Below are 12985 nucleotides of genomic sequence, written 5' to 3'. Positions count from 1 at the left end.
ATCCTTAAACTACACTTCCCAGGATTCTTTGGGGGAAGACATGACTGTTTAAAGTGGTATGAAACATGGTCAAAGAGAAAATTATATGAAAATGATATACCAATGGTATCTAACACCGAGTAAATTGGCAAAAATGTATAAATCTAAATTAAATAAGTGTTGGAAATGTAAAAAGAAAGAAGGTTCTTTTTATCATATGTAGTGGTCTTGTAGTAAGGTTAAAGCTTACTGGGAAATGATATATAATGAAATGAAAAGGATGTTTAAAATAACATTTGTAAAAAAAAAAAACAGAAGCCTTTCTTTTGGGAATTATAGGGACAGAACTACCTAAACTGTACAGAAACTTATTCATGTATGCTACTACAGCAGCAAGAATGTTACTTGCCCCAAAATGGAAATAAGCAGAAGTTCCAGCAAAGGAAGAATGGATACAAAAACTTATGGAATATGCAGAAATGGCAAAACTTAACGGAAGAATAAGAAATCAAGATAACAAACTTTTAACAAAAGAATGGGAATGGTTTATTGAATATTTACAGATTAATTGTAAACAAATAAGAACATTGGTAGGATTATTGTAATAGCCTGCATTTTCATAAGAGTACATATTTAAAGAAGATGAATAAATGAGCAAATATGCAGAAGATATTAAAAACAAATTTAAGGAACTGCAGAAAGAGGGGGAAGGAAGTCAAGCTTTGAAATGTCAAAATGATTGTAAAATCAGTGAAATGTATAAACCTGAAAAGTGTAAATAAAAAAATTAAAATAAATAAAGTGGTATGAAACAGCTTTAAATGTATAGTGCCGATATGGCCTCTTAGGCCTCTCCCCAAGCCACAGACAGGTCACACCCTTCTCTAGTCCTGCTCCACACCCTCTTCAAGTGCTTATGTAGGTGGGTGTAGAAACCTGTGACTCTTAGCATCACACAGGTTATATTCCACTCAAGAGTCACATCCGCTGCTCTACCACTTTTGCTTCTATAGCCCCTTCACACTACTTGCATGTGGCCCCCTAAAGATTGTCCGTAAGAGAATGTGATCTTTGGACTGAAAAGGATTCTTCACCATTTCCCTGTCCTAAATTAGATGATTCAGACAAAAGCCAGGCCACATCTTGCCAGAGAACAGAATTCCCAACACACCAAGCCATTAGCCAACCTGATCTGAAGAAACAGAACTGCTCCCTAGTCCCAAGTGCATCAAGCTCTGACTTTCCACAAGGGCAAAACACAATTCACCAAATATTTCCCACAAAATTGTTATACTGGCACACAAGCCAACCCCATACTATATTCTCACTCCAGCTGTGGCAGTCTGTGATGCTCCAGGGGAAAAGAGGTCCTGGATCTAACCCCAAGGACCAGATCATGCTAACTATGCTGACTTACGGCAACATGAACTCCACAAAGTTACTCAGTGTTTGCTTTAATGTCATGATTACAGCCATCTGGATGAAGAGATCTACAAGGCAGCCGCTGGGGTGGCACTGGAAAGAACAAGAGAAAGATAGTTTGCCTCTGAAGGTCACTGATTCCAAAGTCATTTTTAGGTACTTGCAGTTTAAAAATTCTCACAGAGCAACTGCCAGGAAAGGCTGCATGCCTGCATCATTGTAATGTGATGCAATGCATCAACAGTAATGCAAAGCTCTAGGGAATTTCCCCTATTCCTTTCATGTATCTCAGATTCATACCTCTCTATATGTATATTGAGCTCACACATGCTTGCTACCATTTTTTTGGATGTATTTTTTGTAATGATAAGACTTTTAAAAACTTTTTGAGGTTGTATTTTAAATGGTTGTAACTTGCCCTGGGACTTTGGGGTAAAGGGCAGACAATAAATTAAATAATAATAATAATAATAATAATAATAATAATAATAAATTCATATAGTATAGTAATCTCTGGATGCAAACAGAATGAAGTAAGTGTGAGCTATGAGAACCAGAATGGTGGTCTGCTTGCACTGAATATAATAATGCCCCACAAACTTATTAGTCATTACATTTTTAAACTGTCTTCAACCTGGGGATTCCTAGGAAGATGGATTAGAAAATATTTGGGGAAGATGAAAGAGAAGGCCTGGGCAATTATTTTAATGAACAGGACACCAGGTGGGGAGGTAGGGGAAGACATCATTGCAACAAAGGAACTTACTTCTTCCAGTCTCCACTTGCCGCCCACACGTACATAGTCCCCTGGACGACCATTAATCCTAACAAGAAAGTACAATTGAGATACAGTCAGTTCCTAATGCTATTTATAGTTTTGATAACCACACAATTTGGAAGATAATAGTCACAATGAGTAATGAAGATGCAGTAGAGCTAAAAAGCAGCATCTCAACCAACAGAAACGAAAGTAGTAAGAATGACAGAGAGCAAGGGTGGCTGTTAGAGTTACGGATAAACACTCTGTTTTTAGAACACAGGCCTTCAGTTTTGTCAGAGATGCACTACAGTAAGCAAAAATGCAGGACTAACACATTGCCTCTGTATCCCCCTTCTCGCAGCATGATTCATATAGCAATTTTAAAATAAATAAAATGCCCTATTAGCCCTCACACAAACTATGGAAAGAAAACCACCATTGTTCCCTTTTTATAGCTGCACATCTGAAGCAGGAAGAAAGTGGTAAAGATTTAATTCAAATCCAAGTCACCTGATCCAAATTTAACACCCTCACCAGTGGGCTACACTGAACTCTCCATTCTTTGCTATTTGCGTTTACCTCCCAAGGAAGAAAGCAACGTAGATCACGGAAGAGAAGTGGGTGAAGAACTGGAAGGTGAAGAGTTTGACGGTGAAGTTTTTCTCACGCTCAGTGAATGTTCTTGGTTTCTCTGGAAATAAGATAATGGACACCAAATTTAGCTGTGGCACCTGACATCCCATTCTTATTTTTATGTATGCCTTATTCTATGCACCAAGTCACAAAATGCATTCATGATAGGGCAACCTTTTACTTATCAAGTTGAACATATTTCATATAGATGAAATAATGTATATATATCATGGATATTTTCTTACCCATATCACAGAGGTACAGCGCTACATGTCTGTTCACCTACAGCAGACAAGAGGCAAACAAAGCAATATGATACACCAGAAAACAACTGCAAGACAGATTGCTGGAAAATATCACTGTTTGCTCCGTACCTTGCTCATTATGATGATAGTTAAATAATGCAACACAGCCCCTGTCATCACTGCCATGGTACTGGCTCGTTCTCGGAAAAATTCTGAGTCAGACTGAGTAAAGATGACTGTCACCACGACCCTATAGATGACAAGTGCATGGGCAATACCAATAATCACGCAGATCTATAAGGCAAGAATGTATTGTTAGAATTATAAAGCAGCTGGGGCTGTGCAGGAGGCAGTAAACAACAGGTTAATGCCCCCACTGCTCTAGGGCAGGCAGGATCACATGGCATCAAAATGATTGCCACTGCCAGCTCCTGAGTCTTTAGACGTTTACGTTTTAAGTGTGTTGTAAAGTGCAATATACAAATGTGACACTAGATGGCAATGGTGAGCTATGGCAAATTCAATACATTTTCCAAAACTTTTTTTTAAGCATTTTCACAGCGTTTTTCATATGTGTGTAAATTCCACCTTTGTCTCTTTCTCCAGTTCTGATGCATCCAAGCCAGAGACAGAACAAGCAGACAACAGATGAACAAAGACAAAGGCAACCTAAGAAAGGAACAATTCAAAGTAATCCCCTGACCTAACATGACACAAACCAGAGGGACTTGTCTAAGCTAAGCCTGATAAGGGATGGACATGGCAAGTGGCGCTCCTAGCACGGCAGGAGTACCTGTCATGCCAAAGCACACTGGTCAGTTTTGTGGAAGATTCAGTCAAACCTAACAATGCCTATTTTCTAGTTAATATATGATGGGGTTAAGGACCACAGAGTTCTTATTGCTAGAATAGACTCAGTTAGGCCACACCTAACAGGAAACCTGTTCCTGTTCCTCTCTCTCTCTCTCTCTCTCTCTCTCTCTCTCTCTCTCTCTCCCCCTCTTTGCTTGCTGTGCCTTAACTTAGGTCGCAGACATGTGTCTGCGTTATACTTGCATTATTTTATTGTTGCTGCATGAAGAAAATGCATGTTGGTGATCAAGAAACTGCACATAAACCATTTTAAACTTCCTTTGCAGTCTGTGGTCTACTTACTGAAAAAGGCAGTCAGCTGCTAAATGCAGCTGAATGCAATAAATAATGTTTAATAGTCTATAAACCTATGCTTCACTAAACTGCTTGAGGATGGGAATTAAATTCTGCTAGGGGCTTTCTTCCACCGGAAAGATAGCAAAGCACCACATTTTAAAAGCAGGCACCTGGCATTGTCCTGACCCTGCATCAAGTTTTGGAGATGCAGCACAAGATCCTGACTTTTTAGAAAAACAATTTTTTGAAGCTTTAAACTAGGTGTTGGGAACCTTTGGCCCTCCAGATATTTCTGAACTACAGTTCCCTAGCAAGCAGAACCAATGGCTACAGATGATGGGAGGTGTAGCTATGCAACATCAAAGGTTCCCCTTCCCTAATTAATCTGCTAAGAATGATACTGTTGATTGCTCTTCAATGGGAAAGCTACACAGTATTTAACCATCTGATTTCTGCTCAGATTATATACTCATTCTGGAGGTATTTGTCAAAACTTTATTCCCACGTCTTGTAAAACACTAGGAAAAGAACATATGTGATGCTTGCTATGCTGCATTATAAAGAGACATGAAATAAAAAAGCACAAGAAGTCTTCTGAAATATCCGCTTTCCTGCAAATGAAATTTTCCAATCTCAACTCAAGAATTTTGCCCCTTGTGCTGTAGGGTGGCTTAACAATGCACCATACACAAACCAACATTTAAAATGCATACCAGAAGTGCACTACAAAAATAGTAACCACATACCATAAGCCCAACTAAGATGAGTACAACAGTGCTGCGGATGTAAGAATGCTGGTGCAGTGGGGAAGCCGTTTCTGGGTTATTGATGAGTTCCATAGCCAGTTCCTCCTAGAAACAGAAATACAGCCACACTGACAGGTCCTTAGAATTCATAACTTCTTTGGCTCATAAGAGGAGCCATGGGTTAAAATATTTCATGAACACCATCCCTCACGGCTCACCTGTTTTGTGATTCTGGCAGCAACAACAATCACATTTGCTGCTGATGCTGGGTGCAAGATGCTAGTATGGAGAGAGAAACCATTGCCCTTATTTCAATTTGACTGTGATGACGTCTGCATCCAATGAGATGATGATGACTGAAACCAGAATTAAAGTGAAGACAATGTTTCCTCCTTCACACTGGCATTTTGTAGGTTTAAAAAACAAACACAATACCTAACCACAATATCTAACAACAATGTGAAGTCAGATTGCCACTACTGCCACGTTTGGCCCTGACCTTGCCTGTTTGCAAGACGCCTCACAAAATGGCTAAAATAACCTCAACCCCAACCTCTGAACAAGTTGAGGAGGGAAATACTCCAGCTACTACTGAGATCCCCTGGCAGAATTATGACTCTTTAGGACTTTTGTATCCCTTCTGACCTGGATTTGAAACTATTTTAGCCACCTGTGCCAAATTATCTGCAGCGTTTACTGGGAAACTTTTTCTGTCAAAACTGAGATATACCCAAGTTAGGGTTGCCATATTTCAAAAAGTGAAAATCCGGAAACAAAAGTTGTTGAGCATTTGTTTGCACTTTTTAAAAAGTTTTTGAGCTATTTTTAAGAAACTTTGCCAAAATCTACACTCCCAACATGGGTCAGCATGGCCCCTGTTAACAATTTATTTATTTTTAAAGTAGTCTCCTTGACATCAGTGACAAACCATTGTCTAATACTGAGTCTAGCCCAGAATTCATAGAATCATAGAGTCATAGAATCATAGAGTTGGAAGAGACCACAAGGGCCATCGAGTCCAACCCCCTGCCAAGCAGGCAGAATTGTTTAAGAGCTCTCCAGTCAGTTGTTCCCAAACTAGATATCCAGACTCCACAGTGGCTCCCTAAAGATATATCTATGGTAGAAATGCTATTTTGTGAAGATGAAGATGCTGGAAGGCTTCAGGCATGATTTCTTGGTGATGATGCAGAGCAGAGGTCTCCCAGGAGCCAAAGTGCAATGGCAAAATGATTGGAAAGTTGGGCTCAAGCCAGTGCCACCAAGAATTGGTTGCTGATATAACAAAAGGTACTGATGCCCTGCAGGTGAAGATCATGACCCTTGAAATCATATCAAGTCCAAAGGGCAGGACCCAAACCTGAAGAGATTTTCCTCACACCCATGGGCAGCAGTAAATACATTTCTTCCTGTTCAGAACAAGAGTAGGACTGCCACAGTGAACATATATATAAAGATGGCTGTATGAAAGAGTTAACCTTACCTCTTCTTCATCCCACAGATACAACTTCCAGTTACTGACAACTTCAGCTCTCCTTCTCTTCCACAACTCCAAGAATACAGTGGCTATAAATTTAGAATCAAAACACAGAATTGAATATATACAGGATAACAAAATCATCCTGTCTGTCTTCTTACAGGGGTCCCTCCACTCAACTATAGGCCAGTCAGCTTTATAGTGTGCAGGAAATAAGAGAAAGATAGCTTGAAATAAATCCAGCAATTCCAAAGAGAAGATCTAAACAAAGGGCCTTTCAGAGTATGAGTCATGATGAAATTAATCTCAGAAGGACCCCGAAGGATCTATATTATATCAACTAACATTTATGTGTTTTCTAGAGTTACATTTCATTCTTAGATGCAAAAATACGCTTTAGCCACATCTGTGTTGAATATTGCATACATTTTAAGAATGGGGTTTGTCATAAAAGTTAGAACAGGTTCTAGATCAACCTATGCTAAAGCTTACCCCAGACAGCCATGAATATTGCAAAGAGAACTGTCCCTTCATTGTCAAGCAAGTGGGTGACCTAAATTGTAAAGGAAAGAAGTAAGAGTCACTGTTGCAGGGAGAGTCCTAACGGCAAAAAAAGAAGTCACTAGGTGTGCTGAGGAAAACTGTGTTTGAAACAACAACTTTCTGCTGAAAAGCTGTACCCATTGAAAAATTGGGACATAATGAGAGGTGTATAAGGAATAAAAGTGGGGTGTTCACTACCATTCAGGCACAAGTACAGGGAATATCTAGATTGGCAAAGGAGACAAAGTCTCTAATATCTCTGTGTACTCTCTGAGAGATTCTTCTTAATCTTCACAAAGCAATCATAATCAACAGTGAATCTTTTACATCCTTAGTAGTGGGCAACGTTAGAGGACTCCACAACAAGAGACAAATAACATTTTGTAGGTTAATCTTACCTGGGCATATGTGCAAGTTTCTGACAATGGCCAAAAAGGGCACTTCTGGTCACAGAGTGGACACATCATAGTAGTATTGGCTGCACAGATTTCCTTGCTAAATCAGGAAGGGTAGCAGAGGATATAGAGAGTGATTTGCCCAATGTTTATCCAACTTAACAACAGGGCAAAGGCAGAGCAGTACACAGAACTAACAGACAGTCTTCTTTGCCCACATCCTATCAGAACAGGTGAGGAGATACAAGCCAATTTGTTATCCCCAATTATAACACCCACAATTTCCATTACAGATAGTAATCACAGTGATCAATGCCATGTTCTTGGATGTGTAGCAGGTCAATACTAAGGCAACAATTATTAATCTTATTTTATTTATTCACTTCTTTATTTGATTTATATACCACCCTTTATCCAAAAATCCTAGGGTGATGTACAACATTATGAACATAATTTACACAGCATAATAATAAAAACATAATACAGAGCATAAAATACTAAGCATAATAATAAAATCATCATAACAACAGTACCCATCAGCACCTTAAACAGGCCATAGGTAATTTAATGGCTGAAGGCCTGGATAAAGAGGAATGTTTTCGCCTAGTGCCTAAAGACATGTAATAATGGTGCCAGGCAAGCCTCACTGTGGAGAACATTCCACAGATGGGGAGCCACCACAGAAAATGTCCCTTATCATGTTGTCACCCTCTGAACCTCTAAGGAAGCGGGGACATAGAGAAGGGCCTCAGATTATAAACGCAGGGTCTGGGTTGGTTTGCATGGGGAGAGGCAGTCCTTAAGGTACTGAGGTCCTGAGCCGTGTAAGGCTTTATAGGTTAGCACCAGCACTTTGAATTATGCAGCAGCCTGTCTTAGTCCAATATGATATTACAACCAAAGCAAATGAGGACTGCAGCTACATGTTGTTGTTGTTTGACTCTATCACATTTATATTCTGCCTTTCTTTCATGGTGGAATCAAGATGGAATATATGTATTCCCAGGTGGCCTCAGATCCTGCCATTGGTAATTGCTGCTTATCTTCAGCAAGGTTGTTACATTGTCATTTGCCAAAACAATCCTGCCATAATCTCGCAAGTAGCAGCCACAGACAGGCCAAAGTGTATGATGCAAAATTATATATTATTCTATCAGTGCTTACACGCAGGCCCATGCGGTGGGAGGGGGGAAGCCGGGTACACTTGTCCCAGGCCTCAGACAGCTGAGCTGGCCCTGGGCTTCAGACAAGCTTGCATGGGCCTGCTTACACTCTCTGAGGTGCATACATTCTTTTACAAAGGCATGCAAAGACTCATGAACATTTGTGCACACAGGTGGCTTGCACATAGCTCACCAGCTTCCATATGCAAAGCTTGTTTTCTCATAAAGTTTACTCACCTGATCTGACTCGAATTGAAGCTGATTAACCCATATATGGCAAGGATAATGCCTGGCACAGCAGCCACGAACAAGATGCAAGTATACCAGCCCAACCAGGCAAAATAAAGGGCAACTTTTTCTCCAAAATATGTCCTGGAAAGCAAACACAAAAGCTTGATGCTATTATCAAAAGAGCAATACTTGCCTTAATGTAACTAGGGGCGGGGAACCTGTAGATCTCCAAATGTTGTTGGACTCCAACTCCCATCAGTCCTAGCAAGCATGGCCAATAGTCAGAGATGTAGTCCAGCGACATGTGGAAGGCATTAGCTGCCTCTACAAAGATCAGCCAGTTTATCAGGTACTTGCTACCATCCTTCCACATTTATTGCAAATGATTCTAACACCCAGTAACTTCTTCCAGTGGGGGTGGGGTGAGAGTAGGGAGGGAGGGATTAAATATTATTCCAGTTCAATTCCCCTCTTGTACATCAAGTTCAAATTTACTAGATGGATTAATGTGATGAGACCTTTCTAATAGTGGTTTCTGCACTTCAGAACATCTTCCCTACCATTAATAGGGTGAGGAGTTTTGCATTATTTTCCCTTACCTGATTTGTTTAATTGGCTGTCTATAGAGGATGTCTCTCCATCGGGCCCAATTCATCTTCAGAAATGCACCCAGATTCTCCCTCTGAATTTAATATGGTTATATGTATTAGATCTCTTGACAGATTATATAAATTTTCCCTGACCTGGTGTCCTCCTGATTTTTTTGGACTACAACTCCCATCAACCTTAACCAGACTAGTCAATGATCACAGAGTTCAATACTGAACAGAAATGCTAATATATCTCCTAGGATTATGCTCTTCTTTGTTGATTATGTTTAACTATTTGATTTATTTTTGGATATATTTAGTTTAGTCAGGGGAGAATTTCACTGAGACAAAGTCTGGGAAGAAAGGATTAAAATCTCTCCACCCCATGATTCTGCTGTTGTTTCCCCTGCTCCTATGATTTACATTTTTTTTAAAACATGCACATTAATTGCATTCATATAATTAATGTTAAGTCTAGCTTGGCCTTCAAATTTTCTCACCTCATGTAAAGGAAATGCTGTTTCAAAGACTTTCTTCTTTATCAGATCATGAAGGTTCTCTAACAGTGCAGGGCAGAAACAAGAGGACGACAAAGACAAAAAAGACAGTTTTTACAACATACTTCTGAACCTATAAACCAGGGCTGGACACTCAAGTATTTATGGTTATCTTGAAATGAAGCAGCAAAAGCCAATCACTTATACGTCTGAACAGGAACACAGTCTTTTTAACACAGGTTGCAGCTGTTTCAGGTACCTAGAAAGCTGTCTGTCTCCTCAACCTGTGTTCTCAATGTGACCACAGGGTGGCATCATGAGAATGGGCCTTCTCTGCAGTGGCTCCCCATTTGTGGAATGCTCTCCCCAGGGAGGCTCAATTGGCACTGGGCAAAAACATTCCTCTTCACCCAGGTCTTGGGGCTGATTAAACAATCTATAGACTTTAAAATGTGCTGGGGGCTATTGATTATTATTATTGTTGTTGTTATGTTCTGTATTGTGTGCTTTTATACTGTAAACCACCCTGTGATCTTCATGTGCAAGGTGATATATAAATTTAATAAATATTAATAGCATATATCTTGCCATTTAAATGTAGGTACTTTTTGCACCCAGGCTTTAGATTGTAAAATATTTTTTGGGTAGTTCTGAGTGGGAATTTAGACCAGGGTTTCACAGGTAAAAGCATCACACTATGGCCAACTGATTATACCAACACAGGTCTGTTGCAAAGCAAGCACTGAGCTGTAAGTGAAAACTGGCGTAATAATATTTTTGCTAGTTAAATCTTTGTGTGTGTGTGTGTGTGTGTACTCTCAGCTCATCACAGGTTGATTAGCAGCCAGATGATTGCTTAAATAATACTCATGCAAAAATGATTGTATGTATACAAATGCAAGATTGTGTAGTAAACAGCACTTATGGTCTTAATTTTACTTGTAGAATGGATACAGCAATGTGGAGGGGAAAATACATTGATTGTATCATATAAACAAAGAGAAAAATCTTCCCATACCTTTGGTGCTTTGAATCTTTATGTTCTGCAGGATAAAGCTGACAATACGTATTCTAAAACACAGAATTGAGAATAGCAAGAACAGACTAAATTTACCAATGGACAGCAAAAAGGAAGTGCAGCTATCCCTATCCATGTCAGGAAAGAAACTTATGCCTGATAATGCAGTTCTTAAAAGTAAAGGTCCTTTAAAAAGGCAGCAACTCTAATTTGTCCAGCACACGCAGTGGAAAGAATAATATGTAGCACTAGCATGGACAGGATGCTTCATACTTAAGTGGTTATCAACCACTATCACTTTCAGCCCCTAATCCTTGACTATAAGGTTTCAGATAAAAGCCTACAATTGGCACAGTATTCTCCATGCGGACACAAACCTGAATGTTTCTTCCTGAATGTTTACACACAGTGATATGGAAAAAGTAATTGTAACCATGTGGGGAACAGCTCCTTTCAACTGGAATGTTTCAAAATGGGCTTTGGCTAGTGCTGGAGTAGGTAAACTTTTTCAACCGAAGGGCTGTGTTATCTCATGGAGAATCTTCAGGGGCAGTGGAAGGTTGGCAGAGACAAAAATGGGTAGAGCAACAAGTGCAACTCTTACCTTTATACAGCAGGCTACATTCTAGCCATGCAAGAGTGTACACACAACTCCATCTAGGCCAGCAAGAAGCATCATCACAGTTCAAGAGCACACACTAGCCAAGCAAAAACACTGGAGGATGCATAGTGGGGAGGGGCACAGACTGAGGATGCCCAATGCCCTAATAAAAAGCACTGGCCCCTAGGCCTAAAGTTCCTTTACCTGTGCATAGCAGCTGACACATGTACAGTACTAGAGAGTGGGGTTAGGGGATATTTTTTACCTTGTTGTACTCATCAATTCCCAATAGTCCTCTTCCTGCACTCCAGATATTACTTCTGAATCGGTGTCAATATTCTTCAGAAGCCACTGGTACTTTCTGAACATTACACTTGGGGCGTGAACTCCATAAAAGAGCTTTTCATCTTTAATCATCTAAGCAATAGAGAGAATAGGGAGAATAAAGTGGAAGGAATAATGCATCATGGACTGTGAGAGGGACTGGACGGGTATTTTCCAGTTGCTGCTTGATCAATTCAGTACATGGGTCTCATTTGAAGAGGTGGTTCAGCATCAAACAGCTGACTTCAAGGCACACTCCCAGAGCTGAAGGGGCTTGCTGTAATCATTTGGAGGAAGCTGTTTGTATCAAACTGCCTTGTCAAAGCAGAACATTTTTCCCTCAGCAGATGCCTCCAGAGGGAGAAAAAAATGTCCATTTGGAGGAAGCAGTTTTAATCCAAACATTTTCCTCCAAACAAAGTACCAGTATACGGGGTACAGCATGAGACTCTTAATCTCAGTCATGGGTCCGAGCCCCACGTTGAGCAAAAGAGTACTGCACTGCAGGTGGATGGACTAGATGACCACCAGCGCCCCTTCCAGCTATACATTTCTATGATTCTGTCCCTCTGTTTGACTTCAAACCACTTCCTCTGCACAGGAGGAAATGCTCCATTTGGGGAAAGAGGAAACATAGTATTTTTTCCTCTGCAGACAATCTCTGCAGAGATTCAGTGGTTTGAATCCAAACTGCTTGCTCCAAACAGAGAAAGTGAGCCCTGTTCTCCCGGCATTAATTCTATCCTCAGCAGGGTAGGGCTACAGGTCTCTTGCCAGGAAAGACCCTCAAATGCTGGCATCGGTTCCATAGCTAGAAAGGTTTTCAAGAACATGGTGCTGCCTTGTGCTTGGGAAAATGTAAGTCTCACCTTGATAATGAACCCTTTCCCGTACAGTTCGTCCAGGAAACTTTTCTTCTTCTTATCTTTCTCGCTGTTGAGGCTGTGATCATCACAAACTAGGACAAAATCCCATTTGGTTGGAAACTAGTCAAAGAAAATAACAAATTGTATCAACTCGTAGAATGATGCAAAAGTTTCTCACTCCCACATATATACATGATCTGTAAATATTTCCCTTCCAGTAGGCACTGAAAGATCACCTTCCCCATTAGCGTACTTTCCATCTAACATACTCATCTCACATACATGACAGTCCTCCTGTCCTGCAGTCACACTTCCGTTAATCTCTGCCATGGGAGAAAACTACAAC

General features: G+C 40.2%; 1 protein-coding gene across 3 annotated transcripts in view; it reads right to left on the bottom strand.

The window, feature by feature from the left end:
• ANO9 (anoctamin 9) overlaps window positions 1-12985 on the bottom strand; it is a 42001-nt gene that overhangs the window by 14787 nt on the left and 14229 nt on the right. For all 3 annotated transcript variants that reach the window (XM_081010608.1, XM_081010610.1, XM_081010609.1), the window contains 15 exons: window positions 12643-12759; window positions 11715-11866; window positions 10849-10901; window positions 9834-9892; window positions 9343-9425; window positions 8750-8884; window positions 7353-7449; window positions 6904-6964; window positions 6418-6500; window positions 4935-5039; window positions 3169-3333; window positions 3040-3076; window positions 2741-2852; window positions 2168-2225; window positions 1397-1494 (listed from right to left, as the gene is read on the bottom strand). In XM_081010608.1, the coding sequence (XP_080866734.1) occupies window positions 1397-1494; window positions 2168-2225; window positions 2741-2852; window positions 3040-3076; window positions 3169-3333; window positions 4935-5039; window positions 6418-6500; window positions 6904-6964; window positions 7353-7449; window positions 8750-8884; window positions 9343-9425; window positions 9834-9892; window positions 10849-10901; window positions 11715-11866; window positions 12643-12759 (1415 nt within the window). The remainder of the gene's footprint in view (window positions 1-1396; window positions 1495-2167; window positions 2226-2740; window positions 2853-3039; window positions 3077-3168; window positions 3334-4934; window positions 5040-6417; window positions 6501-6903; window positions 6965-7352; window positions 7450-8749; window positions 8885-9342; window positions 9426-9833; window positions 9893-10848; window positions 10902-11714; window positions 11867-12642; window positions 12760-12985) is intronic.

The sequence above is a fragment of the Podarcis pityusensis genome, assembly GCF_964106645.2.
Source record: "Podarcis pityusensis genome assembly, chromosome: 1".
NCBI classification, from domain to species: Eukaryota; Metazoa; Chordata; class Lepidosauria; order Squamata; family Lacertidae; genus Podarcis; species Podarcis pityusensis.
The sequence above is the reverse complement of the archived record's forward strand: the minus strand, read 5'-3'. Positions and strand labels throughout refer to the sequence as shown.